The following is a 24,717-nucleotide window of genomic DNA, read 5'->3' as shown; positions in this document are numbered from 1 at the left end:
ACTTTACCTTTAAAGACCATTCTTTCTTCTACAAATGCACAAAACTAAACACAGTAATACCTTACTGGCTTTTTGATTTAGAAAAGAGAGATGATTCAATTACTGGACATACCTTAAAGAAGCAACATAAATCATAGAGAGAATTCCTAGGACCCAAAAATCCCCAGGCTAGGACAGGGCTGATATGCTCACAAATGGCATAAAAATGGGCAAAAAATCCATCTGGGATCTGTTGGGAGGTAAAGGAGAATCGAGTTATTTTTACCTTTTTGAATGTGCTTTCTCTTTAGGAACTTAAATTGCTGCCCATCATATGACCAGCTCCTTACGAGGGAAGACCAAGGTCAATGATGTGCCAGCCTAGTAAGAAAGTTAATAAACCTACGAGTAGCTTTAGTCGCAAAATGTTTTCTGTAGATCTCATAACCTAGCCAATAGTGTCAAATACGCTGCAAAACATTATTTCTTAAAGGCATTTTCACTGCATAACTATAGTTCAAAAAAAAGCAATCATATCAGTGTTATAACCAAGCAAAAATGAGAACGGCACAGTGTTCCTTAGCAGCAAAGCTTTTAGGATTAGTGAGACCGCCATGGTCTCAGCTATTAAAAAATTCTACTCGATCACTTAATTACATTATCTGAAAAAGACTAAAACAAATTTTAAATGATTAAGTACAAAACTGTGCTCACTGGAATCCTTTTAGTTTAGAAGATATTATTGAAGTATTTAATTGTGTAATTGCCTCTTGTGAAATAGTTATACATACCATTGTGCTTTAGGAAACTCTCTAAGTTTATCAATAAGTTTCTGAATGTCCCTGGTTAAATAAGATCCTGTGGGGTTTGTCACATAGCATCGACTGGGGATAACTATGCCTTAAGATTTTTTTCTCTTGGAGGGAAAAAATTTTCTATTTTACAGGTGTTAAGATATTTCCTAAACCTCAATTTAAGAAATATATTACAGCAGCAAATGCCATTCAAGGAGTACTCATTGTATTTCAGATAATGTGCTAGAGTTTATTTAATTTAATAAAACGTTCCTGAAAAAGTAGGTCATGTCAACATTTTAATACGTAAGAAGTGATACTTCAGAGGGATTAAATAACTGGTCCTACATCACCCATAGCTAGCCAGTGAAGGCCAAAAAGTTATCAGGGATACACTGAAGTTATTACTCTAGTATAAGAGATGTTCTGCATAAATTAAAATTCTAAACCTTATACAGACTCTAACTGTATTAGGAGTTCAGACAGGTAAGAAGTTAGAAGACAGGCTGAAGTAGAAGAGACGTGCTTCACCAAGGAATAATTTTGGTGAAGAGGTTAAGCAACTTACTAGAGGTCATGGCTAATAAGTGGCATTTGAAGCCAGGCAGTGTCACTCCAGAATCCATGCCATTGACTATGGGAGTGAAAGGTGAGAGCAGTAAGTAGTGGGTAACATGGGCTGAAGGATGTACAACATAGAGGCAGGATGTAAATTTTGAAGCTGCTTTTTGTAAAGCCTCTCATTTGAATAAACCAGCTATTAGAATCAAACCAGCCCTGGCTGGTATACTTCAGTGGATTGAGCACAGGCCTATGAACCAAAGAATCAAATCATTATTTCTCACTTGGATTACACAAAGTGCAAACCACCATATTAAACAACTGTCTAAAATCTTAAAACATCATTAAGTGAAAAAACAAAAATCAAAACCCTGTTAGGCTGTTTCCTACCCTAAACCATCTCTCACTTAGTAGAAATCCCACACATGCCTCAATACTTGCTATATTAAACTCTACAGAATGTTAAGGAAAAGAGAGAGAGAATTCAAAAAAGGAGAAGCCAACCATGTACCAATAAGTCACTCCTCTAGCTTGAGGGACAGTCTTTATGACCTGCCATTCCCGCTTGAGAACTGACTCAGATGATTCTCTCACAGGAGCCTCAAATTACTTAACGAAGAAGTCCACGGTATTTTACCTTCATCTGTTGCCTTTTCTGTTTCAGCACCGACCAACAACTTGAAGCCACAGCCTAAATATATGCAGAGGAGAAAAAGCATGACTTAAATTTATAATTATATAAACTTTCCATTTAGAAGAGTGATTTTTATTAGAAATTCAAAGTTGATGGGTCTAAATGTTCAAAACATTAACTACTAATAAGAACAAGCCCAGGTTCCTTCTATTGTTTGTGAATATTGATGAGAAGATGTTCTGTTTTTATAAATTTTAAAATTAAGTATAAAGTCTCTAAAGAAAAGCTGAACTCTGATACCAGAGAACTTGCAATTAGAAGTCAGCTCTCAGAGTTCTTAAGTTCTGCTCCTATGGGAAAGGAGTAAAAATCTGTACACACAGATGCACACGCACAATAAAGGTTTTATGTATAACAGTGAAGACTAAGCACTCCCCCCGCCCCAGAATAGCACTGCTGGAAATAATTGTGGGTAAAGCTAAGTTTCATCCAAATAAAGAAGTAATAAAATATAACCACAATGGTAGGGACAATGTACCCAAGTAGATCCTGAGGAAATCTGACCCTAGTCCGGCATGACCCAACTTTAATCAAAGTCAATTTACCAAATTAGTAATGGAGATAACATGTACCTTTTAGGGTGAAAACATACCTTGAAGGAAAAGTGGATTTATTAAAACTGTTGTAAAATTTAATACTAGAAATTTGCAAAATAATTTGAAACAACCCATTGGAACATTTTTAATTTAAGCAGTCCAACTTCATCATGAGTATCTATCCCACCTACTTCCAGGTACACACTTAAAAGCCCAACAACAGCAACAAAAAAGTCAAATATAGATCAGAGTACAAAAACCAACAGAAACTGAAAACACTGGAAGTGCAGAATAGTTTAAACCTGTTTTTGGAGGGGGAGGAGCACATGCTCATTTTTTTTTTGATGGCATTTGAGAACACAAATCCCATGTTTTTCTGTAAAAATATACATTGTCTTTTGACTGCAACTGCTATAGTTCAGTTTAGACATAGGGCCATTTCAGTTACGGACAATTTTTTGTAAGGCCTGAACTAGTGTGAAGCCTAAGGAGTTTTGTTTTGTCATTGTTTTTGTTTTTAGATCTAAAGAAATATTGAATATTTCAGGTCAAGACAAGGACTGATGGAAGAGCCGAAAAGGAAATTTCATCTGAAGACGTTATACGTTATACACATCTGATCCTCAGTGTCCACACTAGTCGTACTATGGGCGATATGCACGTAACTCTTACTAATCTTCCCATTTCTGACCACTTTCCATTACATTTACATGGTTGAGAAAGATAAACCACCACTTACAGTTTCTTTGAAGGAGGAGTTTAGCCAGCGATTATTTACTACATTCTGTATGGATGTGGGTGGGTTTTCTAAATCTTCAAAGGAGTCCATTAATATAAAATCCAGAACAACATCATAAAAGTTTAGATTATTCACCTGCATTAAATTATGAGTTAAAACAGAAGTTGTTATTACATAGAGCCAAAATAAATCTGAGCCAGGCCTTCATACTTTGTAACAGCTGGGTGTTTTTAGTTTAATCAGATTATATCTCTGACAAAAAGAAGAGGAAGAGGAGAGACAAATGTGAAAACAACCCCAGAATTACAATTCCCTTGAGAGCTGTTCCTTCCTCAGTCCCATCAGGTGAAATTAAGCTCTCCCTTCACTCCGTTCCAGGAGCCCTTTGTTCGTGCTTTTGTTACGGTATCCACAAAGCTCATTCTGCCCTGTCGCTGAGTTACTGGTACACCTGTCTGTCTTCCCCACCACATCATGAACCTCTTGCTCTTCTGTTCATTCATGAATACTTTCTTGTACTATTTGCTGTACCAGGTGCTTAGACTTCCACAGTAAGCAAACTAGATGCTTCGAGTTTAGTGGGGGAAACAGATAGCAATAAATAATCCCACAAACACACAATTACAGACCGTGATAAGCACAGTAAAGGAAAAAGTACATGGTAATCTGAGAGCCTGTGGTGGGCTTCTAAACTAGACTGCATGTCACAGTCTAGTGACATCTAGACTTTGTTCAGGGAGTGAGGCATCCAGGTACTGGAAATACCGTGTCAAGGACTTTAAGGTAAGAAGGAACACAGTGGTGATGCATCAAAGAAAGTTGCAACAAGTGTGCCGTAGCTCCTGATAGCAGAGAATGCAGAGGCGAGGCTAGGGGGAAGGCACAGCTCCTGCAGAGTTTATGGCCCATGTTAATGATTCTGCATTTTATCTTCACAGTATTTTAGGAGTGTAGTGGTAGACAGGAGATGGATGATCAGGTTTGTATTTTTATTTTATTTTTTCAAAAACATTATTTATTTATTTATTTTTAGATAAGAGGGGAAGGGAGGGAGAGAGGGAGAGAAACATCAATGTGCGGTTACCTCTCGCTTGCCCCCCACTGGGGACCTGGCCTGCAACCCAGGCATGTGCCCTGACTGGGAATCAAACCAGCGATCCCTTAGTTCACCGGCTGGCACTCAATCAACTTAGCCACACCAGCCAGGGTTAACATTTGTATTTTTAAAGATGATTTAGGCAGCAACGTGGAGAGTGGAACACAGAGGAAGAAGAGTGAATGCAGGCAGGGGAGGAGTAGGCAGAGAATCAGGGAATGCAAAGGCGCTGAGGTAGTCCATGGAAAGACGGCAGTTACTCAGACAACAGCGGGGCTGGCAGAAGTAGAGAAAAGTTGAAGAAATGGAAAGATATTTAGAAGTTAAAATGACAAAACTTAAGAGAAGAATACAATAAAGTAGGTGACGGCCAGGGAGGTATAAAGGAAAAGCCCCAGGTTTCTGGCCTGTACAACTCAATGGGAGCCGATTCCTTCACCAAGCGGGGTATACTGGGAAGGGAAAAATTATGCCTCTGTCTCTGTACCTACTGTTTTCCCTGCCTGGAGAGCCTTGTAGCCCCTTGCAAACTCAGTCTTTAAGCTTCCATGGCAACAAAATATTCCAGGCTCCCCATGTACTTTCCCCATCCCAGGGCTGAAATCAGCCATTTTTCCAAGGACTCCTAGTTCCTTTTAGTGTGTACTGGTACTTAGAAGCCACAATGTGTGTGCTCTCGAGAAGTAATTTCTTTGAGGTGCTGCTGCTCCCAGACCCTCTCCGTGAACAGAGCTGGGAAGTACATGTATGTGTATGTATATACAAGACTTTATATTTATTTCTGTATCTATCATAAACTCTGAATTTATACTGACACCTCCAAATCCAACCCTAGCTTTTTATACCTCCATTCTCCAACAGTAAGAAGCCTGGCTCCAATTGTTCTCCATAGGTTTGTTTGTTTAATCCTGTGCATGTAGTCAGTGCCCTGGGCCCCGTGAGCTGCCCACCTGAAACCATGTATGCACAGGCTGCCATTTCTGCCCTGCTCGGGCCTGCTCTTGACTTTCAGAAGGGCGAGGGGGAAGGTAAAGGCTTTTTAATAAACAATTTTAACTGTTGCCCCAATGTACAAAGCCTGTGGTTGCTATTATTTATCACTCTGTCATAACCACCACCACACATCTGGATTTACTGTAAAGAAACGGTGGCCTCAAATCATGTAAATATTATGTGTAAATAACTAAGGGGAATAAATACTATAAAAATATTTGAACTTACTCCTCTAGCAGCAAGTTCCATTTCAGTACTATCCCAGTGGTCAGTCTGCTCTAAAAAATAGATCATTTCATCAAAAACATCTTCAAACTTCTTTGGATTCTGCAGAAGAAAAGACACTTTGATCCTAAACTCAACTTCTTATAAAAATTAAATATTTTATTGTTGTTCTATTACAGCTGTCCCAATTTTACCCTGTTGCTCTCCCCTGCTCCACCCAACCCACCCCCCACTCCCACAGTCAATCCCCATCCTGTGGTCCATGTCCATGGGTCATTTATACTTGTTCTTTAACTAGACCCTTCCCCTTCTTTCCACCCTTAACCTGCTCACCCCTCTCCTGTGGTCGCTGCCAGTCTGCTCATTTCCATGCCTCTGATTCTATTTTGCTTGATAGTTTATTTTTTCATTAGGTTCCTCTTATAAGTGAGATAATATGGTATTTGTCTTTTACTGACTGGCTTATTTCATTTGGCATAATATTCTTCGGTTCCATCCATGCTGTCATGAAGGGTAGGAGTTCCTTCTTCCTTTTGCTGCATAGTATTCTATTGTGTAAATGTACCATAGTTTTTTGATCTACTCACTTACTGATGGGCATTTAATCTGTTTCCAGCACTTGGCTATTATAAATAGCACTGCTATAAACATAGGGGTGCTTAAGTGCTTTTGAATTGGTATTTTAGAATGCTTAGGGTATATTCCCAGCAGTAGAATCACTGGGTCAAAAGGCAGTTCCATTTTTAGTTTTTTGAGGAAATTCTATACTGTTTTCCACCATGGCTGCACCAGTCTGCAATCCCACCAACAGTGCACTAGAGTTCACTTTTCTTCACATCCTCACCAGCACTTGTTTGTTGATTTATTAATGATGATCATTCTGACAGGTGTGAGGTGGTATCTCATTGTGGTTTTAATTTGCATCTCTCTGATGGCTAGTGATGCTGAGCATCCTTTCATGTGTATATGGGCAATCTGTACATCCTTGGAGAAGTGTCTATTCAAGATTCTTTGCCCATTTTTAAATTGGATTGTTTAACCTCTTGGTGTCGAGTCATATGAGTTCTTTATCTATTTTGGAGATCAAACCCTTGTCCAAAGTGTCATTGGCAAATATTTTCTCCCATACAGTTGGCTGCCTTTTCATTTTGATGATGGTTTCTTTGGCCGTGCAGAAGCTTTCTAATTTGATGTGGTCCCATTTGTTTATTCTTTCCTTTATTTCCCTTGCCCTAGGAGACATATTGGCAAAAATATTGCTACACGGGACATCTGAAATTTTACTGCCTATGTTTTCCTCTAGGACTTTTACGGTGTCACAACTTATAATTAAGTCTTTTATTCATTTGAGTTTATTCTGGTGTATGGTATAAGTGGGTGGTCTAGATTCATTTTTTTACATGTACCAGTCCAGTTTTCCCAACATCATTTATTGAAGAGGCTATTTTTACTCCATTCTATGCTTGTGTCCCCTTTGTCAAATATTAACTTACCATAGAGATATGGGTTTATTTCTGGATTCTCTATTCTGTTCCATTGATCTATATGTCTGTTCTTATGACAGTACCAGACTGTATTGATTACAGCGGCCTTGTACTATAGTCTGATATCAGGTATTGTGATCCCTCCTACTTCGTTCTTCTTTCTCAAGACTGCTGAGGCTATTTGGGTAGTTTTGGGGTCCAAATATATTTTTGAAATATTTGTTCTAGGTCTGTAAAATATGCCATTGGTATTTTAATAGGGATTGCACTGAATCTATAGGTTGCTTTGGGTGCTACAGACATTTTAATGTTAATCCTTCCAGTCCATGAACATAGTATATGCTTCCATTTATTTGTGTCTTAATTTCTTTCTTCAGTGTCCGTAGTAGTAGACATTTGGAGTGTAGACATTTTACCTGCTTGGTTAAGTTTATTCCTAGGTACTCAATTTTTCTTGTTGCTGTAGTTAAACTCAACTTTATAACAAGGCTTAAACCTACAGGCTTAACCTCATTAAACCTTAAATGAGCTACTCTTCAAGCAAATTTGTTAGATCTTCATTCTATTAGGTTACCGAATTAAAATACATTTTCAAGTTATGCCATATTCACTCATTTTAAGAGTTTGTTATTCCAACATTTTGAAGAAGCCAAGACTAAGAACATTTGCAAAATGTCATAAATGAAGTGCCTACTACCCAGATATATATGCTTATTTAGGTCAGTCCTTACGATGAACACCTGGCCGCAGAAGACATAATCTGATGCTTTTGATACAGTTCTATTCCTTCAGGAGGAACTCTAGTTCCAATCACTGGGTTTATCTGCCATGGGAAGGCCGGGAAAGCAACATAAAATTAACATTGGGAATGGCAAGTAGTTAATATTACCTTTCATTTATTTTGTACTTGGTAAAAATTTGCTTTACCATTTATTATTTACTTAATCATCATTACAACCCTCTGAAATAGGGCACCATAAATATAATTCTATTATATAAATAATGGGATTGAGGTTAAAATAGATTGGGCCTGAAAACCAGGTATTGAAATGACTCAAGGAATGCCTGTTCTATTTTGGTTTTCCTCATCACCCAAGCACATCTTGCATACAGAAAAGTGGCTCCTCATGGTCTTAATGAAGTTCTTTTCATTGCTCTGCCTCATTCAGTCCCATGAAGATGAGTAAGAGTAAGAGGCAGCTCAATTTGTATTTCCAGGTTTCTGAGATCTATACTATTTCCTGGAACTTTGTCACTGAACTGAATTAAGGAAGGTAAGAGAAGAGGTGTTAGAAATCATAACAGCGTTGACTGTTGGCAAATGTAATGATGATGCTCACCATGACATTCACAAACTTTATGGCAAATTGGGAATAATTTATGAGAAACAACTGGATCAAAACAGAGTGGGCTTCGGGCGTTCCTCACTGGATGAATGGATAGAGGTGTGTGTGTGCGCACACAACGCACTGGGGTGTCACTCAGCCATAAAAGAAACGGATCCTGCCATCTGCAACAACACGGATGGACCCAGATGGTATTATGTTAAGTGAAATTAAGTCAGAGAAAGACAAATACTGTATCATTTCACTTAGGGGTGGAATCTAAAAAACTAAAATGAACAAACAGAACAAACTGACCCATAGATAGAGAAAAACTAATAATTGCCAGAGGATTGGGCGGTGGGGGTATGGACAAAAAGGCTAAGGGGATTAGGAGGGACAATGTAAATAGTCCTGGGGATGTACAGGACAACGTAAGGACTGTTAATATCACAATAACTTCGTATCGTGACAGGTGGATAGTGGACTTTTTGTGGCGATCACTTTGTAAGGTGCATAAATGTGAAATGCACCTGAAACTAATATAACATTGTATGTCAACTGTACTTTAATTCAGAAGAGCTTTACATTTCAGAATAAAAATTAGACATGAAACCAAAAAAGAAAAAAACACAAAAAACAGAGTGGGTTTTATACATATTAGTAATTCAGCCCAAGCTGAAATCAATGCTCTTTAGATTATTGATTTTCAATATGTGAACTTTTGCAGCTATCTACAAAAACCGTTTCTTCTATTAAAAATTCTTCAGTTTAATGGAAACAACAATAAAAAAACTTGCCAACAAAACAAGTTACCTTTCGTGCTTTCACAATTAATGCTGATAAAATTTTCCTTCCACTCTCAGCAAGGAATATCCTGTTGGCTCTTTCTGAAAGAATGACCTGAAAAAAATATCCATCCCCAAGCAAAGAAAAAAGAGACCTGAAGTTAATTTGAACGGACATTTAACTTTATAGCACATCTATGCACAAATAACCGTAATGCAGGCAACGCATTGTATGTGGCACTGTTTCAGCAGGCAGACCACAAAGACAGTTCTAATTTACCAAAACGAAATGTGCTCTTGAAACCTATAATCAAAAAAGATTAAAGGGAGATATATCTGAATTTAAATTCTGCTCAATATTCAAAAGACCAAATTAAATAGTATACAGCCCAAAACATAAGAAAATAAAGATAATTTTGTTTCCTAATGATCTTATTGCATTTTAGGAAATCAATGATTTTACAATTGATGCAAATAAAAAAATCTAGAAGACATACTAATTGGTAATAAAAAAGGAAAATTTTTATTTTAAGCAGTTATTTGTACACATTTCCAGCATCAAAATATCTTGTTTTGACAAAGTTTGGTGGACCTGGAAGCCATGGGGGAGGACAATGACAAGTGAAGCCAATGAAGGGAAATGGCAGGCAGAAAAAAATAAACTTGGTAAACTGTATTTTTGCCATTGGGAGTAAGAATAACAAAGAGCAAAGAGCTGTCCTGTTTATGCGCAGCTGGACTCTACAGCGTGAGGGTGGGGATGAGTGGCTGGGTAAAGTCACTTAACTGTTAAAAAAAAAAATACCTGAAAAGCCTGTCGAATACAGTGAAGTTTGGCAAGAAAATCACTGTCTCCTAGGCACTCCAGCATTTCAGTTCTATGTAATAAACAGGGGAGAAAACTGTTACACTGCATTCAAGAGCAAGCTCATTTAGACTCAAACAAGGCTTAACCTCAGGACATTAATAAAAACACATGTCTTTTCAATACTGACAAAAACATATTAAAAATCTTTTTTGAGACTAAAAACATACTTTCCCCTATTCTCATGAACACCTTCAATAAGTAGTATACAAACATGGCAACAGCACCTGAACATTCTTCATAAACATAAGCAAAACTGAAATGGTACCTAAGCACTCTTGAGTAAATTTTTCCTTCCTCAACTAAATGCATGGCTTCTTCGTAGAAAGGGCAGTGGCAAAGAGACTCCAGACTGTAAGTATGCCGTACGTCTCTGTGTTCTGCAAGCTAAACATTACAGCGGGTTAGATAGAACAGACTATAAAGATATAAGAAAGAAAACTATAGAAGATACAAAATAGGATCTCACTAGCATCAAAATACACTGAATTTGATTAAACCACAAAAATCATACAATAAGATTTTATAACTAATAAGAGCTGAATTCATGTTATTTCAAAATTTAGTTGGAAAAAAGAGTAAAACTTTATAACAAGCTTAATTCATTTTAAATCCAACTATTTAAAAACACAGGGTGCACAGAAAAGCAGTTTAATCTCATAGTTCACCAACAAAAAAAATTGAAGATGAAGCATTAAAAAAAGAGATTTTATCATCCATCCAGAATGCTGAAGAGTATTTTAACTCACAATTGTAAATGAAGTAAAACTTTATACAAAAACACTGAAATTATCTCAATTTGGCTAATTCGAATGAATTTTTATTATATGTATTATAATAAAATTGTAATTAACATACCATAAAAGTCACCCTTTTATGTGCACAACGCAGTGTTTTTAGTACAGTAGTCTCTCCTTATCCACGGTTTCACTTTCCGCGGATACCTGCACTTTGTTACCTGCAGTGAACTGTGGTTCAAAGATATTAAATGGGAAATTCCAGATACAAACAATTCATAAGTTTTATTTAATTTTTTAATCTTCACCCAAGGACATGTTTCCACTGATTTTAGAGAGAGAGAGGGAGGGAGAGGGAGAGGAAAAAGGATAAGAAAGGAAGAGAGAGAGAGAGAGAGAAAGAGAGAGAGAGAGAGAGAGGGAGAGAGAAAGAAACATTGATGTGAGAAAGAAACATTGATTGGTTGCCTTCCATATGCACCCCAACTGGGGATCGAACCTTCAACCTAGGCATGTGCCCTGACAGGGGATCGAACCAAGCAACCATTTGGTTCATGGAATGATATTTCAACCAACTGAGCCACAAGCCAAGGCCATAAATTTTAAATTGCCACATACCAGGCCCTCCAGCCCAGGAGTTAAGGGACAGGAAGTGAGTCCCTATAAATTCTGGCTATAAAAACCAGCAGGGATTGAGGCAGAGGGAGACGGAGGGTTTCTAAAGTCCCAAACAGTTCCTTTTAAGGGGCACAAGCTCAGAGTTATGCAGACTCACTCCTTCTCAGGTCCAGCTGGGGCAGCTGTTTGGAAGGCATAAGAGACAGACAGGGAGAAAGTGAATTGTCCGGCATCATGACAACAGATGGAGAGCACAGCTTTCTCCCAGACAGAGCTGCAGGTAGAGGCCATCACTCCTTTGATGAGCCCTCCTCCCACAGAGCCAGCAGTCAGGCTTCATATCTGAGACTCCATTTATCTGACTCACACTCTTTGCCCTGTTCTGGTGATTCCCTGAGACCCTGTCCCACTCAACTTGTGGGCTCATTCAAGTTGTTTCCAATGGTTGTTCCAAACAAATAGCCTGTCTTGACTCATGCTTCAGGTTTTCAAAAAATCTCTCAAGCAGCAGCTGGCCTCAGTGTGCCCTGTACCTCTTGCTAAGTGGCCCGGGGCCTGGCTGTATCATCAGCTGGCCTTGGTTCACAGCTTCACCTCACCTGGACACCTCTAAGCCCAGAACAAGTAGCAGACATCTGCATTGCTTTGTAGCCCATGCCAGGTGGCCCCAGGCAGAACACAGAACATGGCTGAACTTGGCCTGCACCTCCCAGGAGTCCCCAAGCCCAGCACACCTAGTGGATGTCTTCAGACCATGTTGAAGCATCACCACCTGATCACTTCCACAAGGAACACACTCAAGGGGCAGACTCAGAGGGCACCAGAGCCCTGCTGAAGTAAGTCTTGCTCTATGGGGTGGGCCCCCGCACAGCTGATCCTCCACAGTGTTCAGAGGTCAGTCAGTGGTCAGTGGTTGCAGTCAATCATTACAGCTGATTGGCCTGGGGGTAAATCCCTCCCACTGATGTGCCAAAAGCAATCAAGGCTCAACTACAACAGGAGGGTTACACAGTCCACACAGGGGGCACGCCTGAAGTGCCCAGCCTGGGTGATCAGGAAGCTGTGCCACTGGAGCCTACAGGGCACCTACTACAATAGGCCACTCTACCAAGACTGGGAGACATAGCAGCTCTACTTAAGTTAAGTAACGAACACAGGGAGGTGGCCAAATGAGAATGCAAAGAAAAACAGGCCCAGATGAATGAAAAGAACTCCAGGAAAAAAATAAAACAAAATGGAAACAAGCAATCTACTAGATTCAGAGTTCAAAACACTGGTTATAGGGTGGTCAGTACTTAGTGAGAGCTTCAACAGCATAAAAAAGGACCATCCGAAAATGAAGGATACATTAACTGAAATGTAAAATAATTTATAGTAAATAAACAGTTGTGTAGATGAAGCTAAGAATCATCAGTGATTTGGAATATAAGGAAGGAGAAAATACTCAATCAGAACAGCAAAAAGAAAAAAGAATCCAAGAAAATGAGGGTAGTGTAAGGAGCCCCTGGGACAACTTCAAGTGCACCAACATGTACATTGTGAGAGTACTAAAAGGAGAAGAGAGAGAGCAAGAAATTGTAAACCTATTTGAAAAAACTTCCGCCAAGATGGAGGCGTAGGTAGATACACACTGCCTCCGCGCACAACTAAAAGAAGAACAACAACAAATTAAAAAAAAAAAAAAACCAGAACTGCAAGAAAATCAAACTCTATGGAAGTCTGACAACCAAGGAGTTAAAGAAGAAATATTCAATCAGACCAGTGGGAGGGGTGGAGATGGGCAGCTGTGGCAGAGAGGACTTGAGGCAAGCCAGTAGCTGGAGGACCAGCAGGTGAGGCAGCAGCTGGCAGACTGGGCGGTCTCTCATATGTGTTCAGATAACTGGGAGGAACAATTGGGGACAGAGACAGACTGAGCAACCCAGAGTTCCAGTGTGGGGAAATAAAGCCTCAAAACCTCTGGCTGTAAAAATATGTGGGAATTGTGGCAGCAGGAGAAACTCCCAGCCTCACAGGAGAATTGATTGGAGAGACCCACAGGCTCTTAGAATGTACACAAGCCCACCACCCAGGAATTGGCACCAGAAGGGCCCAATTTGCTTGTGGGTAGTGGGGGCAGTGACTGAAAGCTGGCCAAGAGCCAAGCACATGGCATTACTCCCTCTCTGACCCCTCCTCCACATACAGCTCCACAACGCAGGGATGTGGGTTGCCAGGCCCTGGCAAATACCTAAGGCTCCACTCCTTACTATATAATAGCTGCGCTGAGACAAAAAAATATGGCCCAAATGAAAGAACAGATCAAAGCTCCAGAAAAAAAATAAAACTAAGCAATGAAGAGATAGCCAACCTATCAGATGCACAGTTCAAAATACTGGTAACCAGAATGCTCACAGAAATGGTTGAGTATGGCCACAAAATAGGGGAAGAAGTGAAGACTATACAAGGTGAAATAAAGAAAAGTATTCAGGGAACCAACAGGAAGGGAAGGAAACCCAGACTCAAATCAACAATTTGGACCAGAAGGAAGAAATAAACATTCAACCAGAACAGAATGAAGAAACAAGAATTCAAAAAAAATGAGGAGAGGCTTAGGAACCTCTGGGGCAGCTTTAAACATTCCAACATCCGCATCATAGGGGTACCAGAAGGAGAAGAGGAAGAGCAAGAAATTGAAAACTTATTTTAAAAAATAATAAAGGAGAACTTCCCCAACCTGACAAAGGAAATAGACATCCAGGAAGCTCAGAGAGTCCCAAAGAAGTTGGACCCAAGGAAGCACACACCAAGGCACATCACAATTACATTACCCAAGACTAAAGATAAGGAGAGAATCTTAAAAGCAGCAAGAGAAAAGGAGACAGTTACCTACAAAAGAATTCCCGTAAGACTATCAGCTGATTTCTGAAAAGAAACCTTGTAGGCAAGAAGGGGCTGGAAAATATTCAAAGTCACAAAAGGCAAGGACCTACATACAAGATTACTCTATCCAGCAAAGCTATCATTTAGAATGGGAGAGCAGATAAAGTGCTTCCCAGATAAGGTCAAGTTAAAGGAGTTCATCAACACCAAGCCCTTATTATATGGAATATTAAAGGGACTTGTCTAAGAAAAAGAAGATCAAAAATATGAACAGTAAAATGACAACAAACTCACAACTATCAACAAATGAACCTAAAAACAAAAACAAAAACAAACTAAGCAAATAACTAGAATAGGAACAGAATCACAGAAATGGAGATCTCATGGAGGGCTATCAGCAGGGAGGGGGATGGAGGAGAATGGGGGAAAAGGTACAGGGAATAAAAAGCATAAATGGTAAGTACAAAATGGACAGAGGGAGGTTAAGAATAGTATGGGAAATGGAGAAGTCAAAGAACTTATAAGTGTGGCCCATGGACATGAACTAAAGCAGGGGGGATTGCGGGTAGGAGGGTGAGTGCAGGGCAGAGGGAAATAAAAGGAGGAAATGGGACTGTAATAGCATAATCAATAAAATATATATATTTTTAAAAAACCTATTTGAAAAAATAATGATGAAAAACTTTCCTAACCTGGTAAAGGAAATAGACGTACTAGTCCAAGAAACACAACCCCAAACTAGATGAACCCAAAGGGGTTCACACCAAGACACATCATAAGTAAAATGCAAAAGGATAAAGACAAAGAGAGAATCTCTTCTACCTACAAAGGAGTTCCCATAAGACTGTCAGCTGATTTCTCAACAGAAACTTTGCAGCCAGAAGGGAGTGGCAAGAAATATTCAAAGTGATGAAATACAAGGACCTACAACCAAGATTATTCTAACTAGGAAAGCATTCATTTAGAATTGAAAGACAGAGCTTTCCAGATAAGAAATGGCTAAAGGAGTTCATCACCACCAAACCAGTATTACATAAAATGTTAAAGGGTCTTCTTTAAGAAGAAGAAAAAAAAAGATAAAAAATATGAACAATAAAATGTCAATAAATGCATATCTGTCAACAATTGAGTCTAAAAACCAAAATAAATGAACAAGCAGACCAGAAACAGACCCATAGATACAGAGAACATTTTGATGGTTGCCAGATAGGGGTGGGGGTTAGGGAGATGGGTGAAAAGGGCGAAGGGTTTTAGAAGTACAAATTGGTTGGTAGAGAATAGTCATAGGGATGTAAAGTACAGCATAGGGAATATAGTTAATGTAATAACTATGTATGGTGTCAGATGGGTACTAGATTTATTGAGGTGATCAGTTTGTAAGTTATTTAAATGTCTAATCACTATGTTGTACACCTACAACTAATATAATATTGTACATCAACTGTAATTGAAAACAAATTCTTAAAAAAAAAACCAAAATAAAACTATCAAGGTCAGCCAAAGTTGAAAGGGTAGGGAATTACACATTTTTTCCTGGACACATGCATAGCCCTGCCGTGTTTGTGGCTTTCTAGATTTCCAGGAATATGTTGGTGCTTTTCAAAGACCCCTATAAACATCTCATTGCCCCATTTTTCCTATTAAGTTTCTTGGTCAACCTCGTTAGCCCCAGCTGGTATCACCACCTCAGGCAGCTGCAATGTTAAACCATTACCACTGACTGTTTTCAACAAAGGCACTAGGGATAGAATGCTTTGTACACAGCAAGCTCTAAGTCAGGTCAAAGAAAGACAAGCCCAGAGAATGGAGCTTTGCAGGTCAAATAGTGACAATTCTCTAGGGATGGGGCTTTTGAGATGCTCCAAAGCCACTAAGTTTCTTCCAGTGGCTGCTAGCCCTCTGGTTTTCAGTTACCATAGTTGGTAGATGTTGGTTTTAAGACTATTGTGGAGAAGGGGATAGAAATAGAGTAAGTTAAACATCTATAAAGTTCACTATTCTTAAGGAGATTCAGCCATTTCTCTTGAATAAATGCTCTTTGAATTCTTACAACAAATGATCAAGGGTTCTAAATTTTTTTGTTTGAGAGACAGGCAGACAGAGATCAATTTGTTGTTCCACTTATTTATGCATTCATTGATTGATTCCTGTATGTGCCCTACCAGGGATGAAACCTGCAACCTTGATGTATTGGGAAAACTCTGTAACCAAATGACCAACCCAGCCAGAGCTAAAACATTTTACTTTGACAAATTTTCCTAGTGTTTTTGTGCTTTTATGGAGATTTTTAAGTTTTTACTCTACTATTCTGGAAGTGTTTTTCCATGCTCTAGTTCTGGCACTTCACATGTGCCCATTACTGTGCTAAATGCTTTAATTTAAATACCTCATTTACTCTATCCAACAACTCATAAAGTTATTACTATTACCTGCATTTTACAGGTAAAGAAACAGGGATTTAGATTAGCTGACACTTGCCTCAAGTCCCACAACTAAATAGTAGAAGTTAATCCCAGGCAGTTATTCCAGAATTTATACTCTTAAATATCAAACTAAATTCTCCCATCAGCCTTATCCAGAAAGCCAAGGGGGAAGAAGTTTAAGCATCAGCAATATTTAAGGTAGTATAAATATGTCTATTTGATCAGTAGCAAAAAAAAAAGGTAAACAGAAATAAAAATACCTGCTATCATATTTTCTGCTTTAAGTAGTATTTCCCCTCACAGTTTAAGGAAAATGTATGAATGAAAAGTATTTCAGTTTTATTTAAAAAAGGTTTAAAAAATAACGTAATGGAAATTTTTAAAATATTAAATAGTTTAAAGTTTGTACCACTGTCAAAACAAATAGGGTCTATGTACCTCTACCAGTAGGAAAAAATCCTAAGGAGGAAACTGAAGCACCAATTAAAGTCTCTACATAAAATAATTTATACTAATAAGAAATGAATAATCCCAGCAATGAGAGATTCCAGAGTTAAGTCTTGATTAATTGGTCTATCTTGCTTATTCGTTGGTTTGGCTGTGGTGATCATTTAAATATGTCTCTTAAAATAGGCTGTAGCTGTGGAAAATACATCATTTTGAAGATGGGATGCCAGCTAACACCATCGACTCTGCTTAAGAGACAATAACACAGAGACAATTTAAATCATGAATCAAGTTTTCCACAGCAAAAAGCAAATCACTAAAAAAGTGACTTAAACTCTCATTTTAAAATATAGTTTATAGGAAGGATTTTTTGACAATATTTTTAAAAACTTTTTTTAAAGGTTTCAGAAAAAGATTAACATTTTATGAGAGCTGAGATGTGACTTAAGCAGCAGAGGTCAGTAACAGTTCAATCCTAGCCTATGAAAATGGGCAATTTACCATGAAAAAGGGCCCTCCCCTCCTCTTCCCTCCCCTTCCCTCCCCTTCCCTCCTCTTTCCTTCCCTGTCTTATCTTTTCTTTTTTCTTTCTTTCTTTCTTCTTCCTTCGTCTCTCTCTTTCTCTCTTCCTTTCTCCTTCCTTCCTCCCTCCCTCCCCTCCTTCTTCCCTTCCTTCCTCCTTTCCTTCCTTCGTTTTTCTCTTTTTTTTTTTGCTAGTTGAAACTTTTGAAATGTCCTTTATTTCTAAGTCATTGTTGCCCCAACAAGGTACATTTCAAAAACTCATTGCTGTTGTTTTTTAATGGGAAAAGAATTTAGTTTGTTTGAGGAAGTGGGCAGGTCTCAGAACTTCTGGAACTGGTTTTGGTCCTGGTGGCTGTGGTGACCTTGAGCACAGCAAAGCAAACGTCTTTCTCAGGGACAGCACTCACCAACCACGATACCAACCATCTGGACATCCCTGAATAGGGGGACTGACACATGGACATGATTTTATAGCATTTCTCTAAGTGTTTGTACTTTTAGTTGTAGTGGAGATAGTCTCTATGGATGACAGTGGTACTCTGCAGCTTCATCTTGGTTAACACAGCAGGCAGGACCAACCCTCAAATGGAGACATAACTAGGAAAGGGGCAATTCTTTTCAGTGTAGATGCCCTCAAAGGCCTCCTTGGGGATCTTGAAGATCAGACCAATAATCTTATAGTACTGCGGGAGCTTCATCTCGCTAGTTGCTGGGACCCTCTTCTTACTTTGAAAGATGGTGGGCTGCTTATGGTAGGCATGCTCAGTCTAGGAGTCACTTCTTATTTAATATATGTGGCTTCAGAATTAAACACCAAAGCAACAGGCTCCCTGGATTAGCCCCTAGGACTCAGTTGTCAGAGAACTAACTGTAAGGCCTAAGACCTCCAGAAAAACAGCCCACAAACCTTACAGTTTGCAAAGGCAACTCCTGTAGTGCTTGAGCCTCAAACTCCAAGTGTGGATCCCTCAAGATTTATAAATTTTTTAATGCTTTATTGTTTATGCTATTACAGTTGTCCCATTTCCCCCCCTTTACCTCCCTCCCTCAGGATTTATATCAACACAAAGGCATGTACCCTCTGCCTGACAATCTCCAAACTGGGGTGCGAAGTCTTGCTCTCAAGGACACAACTATGAGGCCAGGGGCAGGAACCTCAGCCTCAGCACCAGCCCCAAACCCACACCTGAATTTTATTATTATTATTTTTTAAGATTTTATTATTTTTAAGAGAGGGAAAGGGAGGGAGGAAGAGAGGAGGAGAAACATCAATGTGTGGTTGCCTCTCGTGTACCCTCAGCTGGGGACGTGGCCCACTACCCAGGCATGTGCCCTGACTGGGAACCGAACCAGTAACCCCTTTGGTTCGCAGGCCAGTACTCAATCCACTGAGCCACACCAGCTAGGGCTATTATTAAAACACTAAATTTTGGGTAATTTATTATACAATAGGTAACTAATATAATAGTACAAACCACACTAACAGCAACAAAAAAGATACACAAATTTCCCAACACTAGAAAGTAAATAGAAATGTGTGGAATGTGGACAGATGAAAAAGATGAGGAAGCCACAATCTACAATAAATTCAAGAGACATATTTGTCAAGAGTGAGACATTTGCTAAGCAGAAGCTTAAAAGCACCAGGCCTGGAGTTGGCAGGTATGAGAGCAGGACTGAAAAAGAGGGACTGAAAGTTGGAGGTTAAATGAAAGTCTGTGTCCAAACACCTATAGCAGTCCCACGTCTCATTCTACTTCCTGTCCCTTTCCCTCCATTCCTGAACAGGAAGGCAGCTTGTAAAATATTTTTTAAAATTCAACCAGAGAATACTTCTTTTTAAAAAGTACTTAAACTGCCTAGAGAGAATAAGTCAGCTAGGGTGAGTGATGAGCCTCCTACAATAAGGCCCTCTTCATTCTGTATCCAGGTACACCCTGCCTACTAGGCTATTTCCAGAACATTAATCCTAAAGAAAAGCCTGCCAGTCAACATACCGCAGAGAAGTAAATGGGCTCAGTTTGCTTTCCTGTTCATCTTTACATGGGAGAAACAAACAAAACACTGCAAACTCACACAATCTACCGAAGAAAATCATTCCAGCCCTGACTGGTATAGCTCAGTTGGTTGGGTGTCGACCCACAGAATGAAGGGTCACCAGTTTGATTCTCCATCAGGGCACACGCCTGGGTTGTGGGTTCGGTCCCTGGATGGGGTGCATATGAGAAGCAATTGGTCCATGTTTCTCTCTTGCATATATGTTTGTCTTCCTCTTTCTCCCTTCTCTCCCCTCTCTCTAACATAAATAAGTAAATAAATAAAATCTTTTTAAAAAGGGAAAGAAAGAAAATAAGTCCAGTCACTAATCACACTTTCAAATTTGAGAAAAAAACCTGTAGCACAAGAATGAAAGCCCAAGACAAACAGACAAAATTGATCCAGAGGAAGTAAGATAATTCAAGGGAAAGAAATTTTAAATGGCCGATATAGCCCTCCCTTTTCAGATTATGATTATTCTAAATGTTTATCCTTGTCTCTCTGTATATTACTGTTAGTGTATTATTTTGGATTGCTAAAAATATGTGCTAGCAAGTTAGAGGTGGGTGTAGCAAAAACTTTCCAAGCTTGAGTATGAATAGATGTATCTGAATTATAGGAAACAAAATTTTTGCTTTAAAGAGCACCCTACAATTTATATATTAAACACACACATACCCTAAAGAGGGACAATTCTAAGAAAAATGAAATATAAGGCTAAAAATTACTGTCTGCAATATTAAATGGCAATCTCTTTAACAGGGGAGAGTTAGGAGAGTGCTTAATGCAGTGGTATCCTAACGTTAAGACTTTTCAGAATTTGCAAACATGGTAAGCAAAAGAATGTCAAGCACAAAAAAAATCACAAATTGTATAATTCTATTTATATGAACTGTCCTGAACAGGCAAATTCATAGAGACAGAAGGGAGATTAGTAGTTGCCAAGGGATGGCGGGGTGGGTGAGAAAAGGAAGTAATGACTAATAGTTAGAGTTTCTTTTTCTTTTTTTTTCTTTTTTTAAAAATCTTATTTATTTTATTTTTAGAGAGAGGAGAAGGGAGGGGAAAAGAGAGGGAGAGAAACATCAATGTTTGGTTGTCCCTCGTACACCCCCTATTGGGGATCTGGCCCACAACCAGGCATGTGCCCTGACTGGGAATCGCACGGGTAACCCTTTGGTTCACAGGCCTGTGCTCAATCCACTGAGCTACACCAGCCAGGGCTCTTTTTCTTTTTAACAGTTACAAAAATATTCTGGATTTAGAAAGTGATATTAGTTGTACAATTCCGTGAATATGCAAAAAGTACCGCTGAACTGTACACATTCAAGAGTGAATTTTATAGTATGTGAATTATATCTCAATAAAGCTATTATTTAAAAAACAGACTTTTCCAAGAAAAAAGGCTGTGGTTCCAAACCAATGTTTGGCAAACCTTATGTAGGAAAATCCTGTTAATCACTTTCACAAATGACTGCCCGAGCTTAGAGAAAAGCCTACGCCAGGACTTCTTCTAATCTAAGGAGGCAAGGAATCTTTCTGGTAATTCTGAATAAAGCTTTCAAATAATCACAAACTTTAGGTTCCCATGTAGTTCTCATCTTATTTTCTTAATAACTTTCTTCATTAAAATAGTTTTCCCTAATTTAAGGGCTTGGCATATAGTAAGTGCAATTAAAAATAATTTAACAAACATTTCTTAGAAAAGAATTTATCTTGGAACATTCACATTCTGAGATCATATATTTATACCTTAGAAGCATTCCCAGGATGTTTCTCAGATATTGAGTCCTTCTTGCGGTATTCATGCACTTTGTTTTCCATAATGATTCTTTAAAAATTTATCAAAATTGTGACTTATAACAAATTCAAAGTGAGTGCAATGAACACTTGGCAAAATATTTTTTAAGTTGTACATTACAAAGGAACTTCAGAGCATTTAGATACATTGTTCTTCACAGTGAAAAAATGCAACATGTCTAGCAATTATTCTTGCTATAAACCATCTAGGTCATAAGCATCTACAGAACAGAAAGATAAAAAGCATTTGACAAAATACAACATCCTTTTATGATTAAAAAAACTCCCAATGAATTGGGTATAGAAGGAATGGACCCCAACACAGTAAAAGCCATAGATGACCAGCCCACAGCTAGTCAATGGTGAAAGGTTGAAAGCTTTTCCTCTAAGAACAGGAACAAGACAAAGGGTGCCCACTTTCACCACTGCTATTCAAGAGAGTAATGAAAGTTTGAGCCAAAGGAATTAGGTAAGGAAAAAACAAAAAATAAAAAAGGGCACTCAAATTAAAGAGAAAGAGGTAAAACTCTCTGTTTGTACATGATATGATCTTATATATAGAAAATCCTTCAGATTCCACCAACAAAAAAAACAAAACCAGTTAGAACTAATAAGTAAATTCAGTAAAGTTACAGGATACCAAATCAATATACAAGAATCACTTAAATCTCTATACACTAACAACAATCAGAAAGAGAAATTAAGAGAACAATCTCATTTATAATAGCATGAAAAAAGAGTAAAATACTTAGGAATAAATTTAACTAAGGAGGTGAAAAATCTGTACACAGAAAACTGTATAATATGATGGAAAAAAAACAGAAAAAAGACACATAAATGGAAGGATAGCCCATGCTCATGGATTAGAATAATTAATATTGTCGAAATGTCCATATTACTTAAAGTCATTTATAAATTCATTGTAATCCCTATGGCGCCCTGGCTGGTGTGGCTCAGTGGATTGAGTGATAGCCTGAGAACCAAAGGGTTGCTGGTTTGATTCCCAGTCAGGGCACATGCCTGGGTTGCGGGCCAGGTCCCCAGTGTGAGGCACACAAGAGGTAACCACACATTGATGTTTCTCTCCCTCTCTTTCTCCCTCCCTTCCCCTTTGTCTAGAAATAAATAAATAAAATCTTAAGGAAAAAAAAATCCAATGGTGTTTTTCACAGAAACAGAAAAAACAATCCCAAAATTTATGTGGAGCTTCAAAAGACCCCCAAAAGGCAAAGCAATCTAGAGACAGAAGCAAACTTGAGGCGGCACACTTCCTGATTTCAAGCTGTAGCTGTAGTAATCACACAGTAGTCTACTGGCATAAAAATAGACACCTAGACAAATAGAACATAACTGAGAACCCAGAAGTAAACCCTTGTAATAAAGTCAATCAATATTTTTTAAAATAAATTTTTTAAATCCTCACCCAAGGGTATGTTTATTGATTTTAGAGGGAGAGGAAGAGAGACAGAGAGAAACATCAATCAGTTGCCTCCCGTAGCACCCCAACTGGGGACTGAACCCACAACAAACATATGTGCCCTGACTTGGAATCGAACCCACAACCCTTTGGTGTACAGGACGATGTTCCAACCAACTCACCCAACGAGGGCAAGTAAATCAATATATGACAAGGGAGCCAAGAATACTCAGTGGGGAAAGAATAGCTTCTTTAATGTGGTGGGAAATTTGGAGAACCACATGCAAAAGAATGAATTTGGATCCCTATCTTACACCATTCAACAAATATTAACTCAAAATGGATTAAAAACTAAACATAAGACATGAAACTATAAAACTCCTAAAAGAAAACATAAGAAAAAAGCTCCTCGACATTGGCAAGAAAAGCTCCTTGATAATGATCTTTTGGATACAATCACAAAAGCACAAGCAACAAAAGCAAAAATAAACAAGTGAGATTACATCAAACTAAAATGCTTCTGCATAGCAAAAGAAACCACAAAACGAGAAGGCAACTTACAGAATGAGGGAAAATATTCACAAACCATCTATCTGAAAAGGGGCTAACACGTAAGGAATCCATGCAACTGAATAGCAAAACAACAAAAAACCCAAACAATCCAACTGAAAAATGGATAGAGGACCCGAATACATTTTTCCAGAGAAGACACAAATGGCAAACTGGTACATGAAAAGTTGCTCAGCATCATTAATAGGGAAATGTAAATCAAAACCACAATGAGGTACTACCTCAGACCTGCTGTGATGCCTATTATGAAAAAAGACATAACAGGTGTTGGTGAAGATGTGAACAAAAGGGAACACTTGTACACTCTTGGTAGAAGTACAGCTAAATTTTAATAAATTAAAAAATTTATTAAAAAAATTAGTACGGCTACTATGAAAACAACATGGAGGTTCCTCAAAAAATTAAAAATAGATTTACCACATGATCCAGCAATCCCACTCCTGGGTGTCTACCCAAAGGAAATAAAATCACCGTCTTGGGATAGCTGCACACCCACGTTCACTGCAGCATTTTTCACCGTACCCACGGTGTGGAAACAACTTGAGTGTCCATCAACAGGGAATCGATAAAGAAGATGTGGTGTATGTGTGTGTGTGTATATGTGTATGTATACATATGTACTTATAGATACACTTATAATATATATACAATGAAATATTATTCACCAATTAGAAAGAAGAAAATCCTGCCATTTGGGACAATATGGACGCAACGCGAAGACCGCTGTATGCTAAGTGAAATAAACCAGACAGGAAAGACAAATAATATACAGCATCCCTTACATGTGAAATCTAAAAAGTCCAAACCCACAGAGACAGAGTAGAATGGTGGTTGCAAAGGGCTAAGGGGAGGGGGAAATGAGATGCTGGTCAAAGGGTGTAAACCTCTGGTGAGAAAATAAGTAAGTTCTGGGGATCTCAATGTATAGTATGGCAAGTATAGTTAATAATATTGTATTATATACTTAAAAGTTACTAGAGAGTAGATCTTAATTGTTCTGACAACAACAAAAAAGGTAGTTATGTGAGGTAATGGAAGTGTTAACCCATCTCATTATGGTAATTATTTCACAACATATGTGTATCAAATCATCACACTGTAACCTTAAACTCACACAATGTTATATGCCAATTATATCTTAATAAGGCTAGAAAAGAACATACACAAAAAAGAAAAGAATGTCTACATCAAACAGTAAAAGGAAG

General features: G+C 38.4%; 1 protein-coding gene across 3 annotated transcripts in view; it reads right to left on the bottom strand.

Moving 5' to 3' along the window:
* MIGA1 (mitoguardin 1) overlaps positions 1-24,717 on the bottom strand; it is a 77,552-nt gene that overhangs the window by 5,801 nt on the left and 47,034 nt on the right. For 2 of the 3 annotated variants that reach the window (XM_024565416.3, XM_024565417.3), the window contains exons 9-15: positions 10,345-10,463; positions 10,017-10,089; positions 9,240-9,326; positions 5,621-5,719; positions 3,304-3,438; positions 1,972-2,025; positions 113-229 (exon numbers count right to left, since the gene is read on the bottom strand). In XM_024565416.3, coding sequence (XP_024421184.1) covers positions 113-229; positions 1,972-2,025; positions 3,304-3,438; positions 5,621-5,719; positions 9,240-9,326; positions 10,017-10,089; positions 10,345-10,463 — 684 coding nt within the window. The remainder of the gene's footprint in view (positions 1-112; positions 230-1,971; positions 2,026-3,303; positions 3,439-5,620; positions 5,720-9,239; positions 9,327-10,016; positions 10,090-10,344; positions 10,464-24,717) is intronic. The other variant, XM_071220943.1, reaches the window with a different exon arrangement.

The sequence above is a fragment of the Desmodus rotundus genome, chromosome 3, assembly GCF_022682495.2.
Source record: "Desmodus rotundus isolate HL8 chromosome 3, HLdesRot8A.1, whole genome shotgun sequence".
In the NCBI taxonomy this organism is placed as follows: domain Eukaryota; kingdom Metazoa; phylum Chordata; class Mammalia; order Chiroptera; family Phyllostomidae; genus Desmodus; species Desmodus rotundus.
This window is presented reverse-complemented; position numbering and strand designations above follow the sequence as displayed.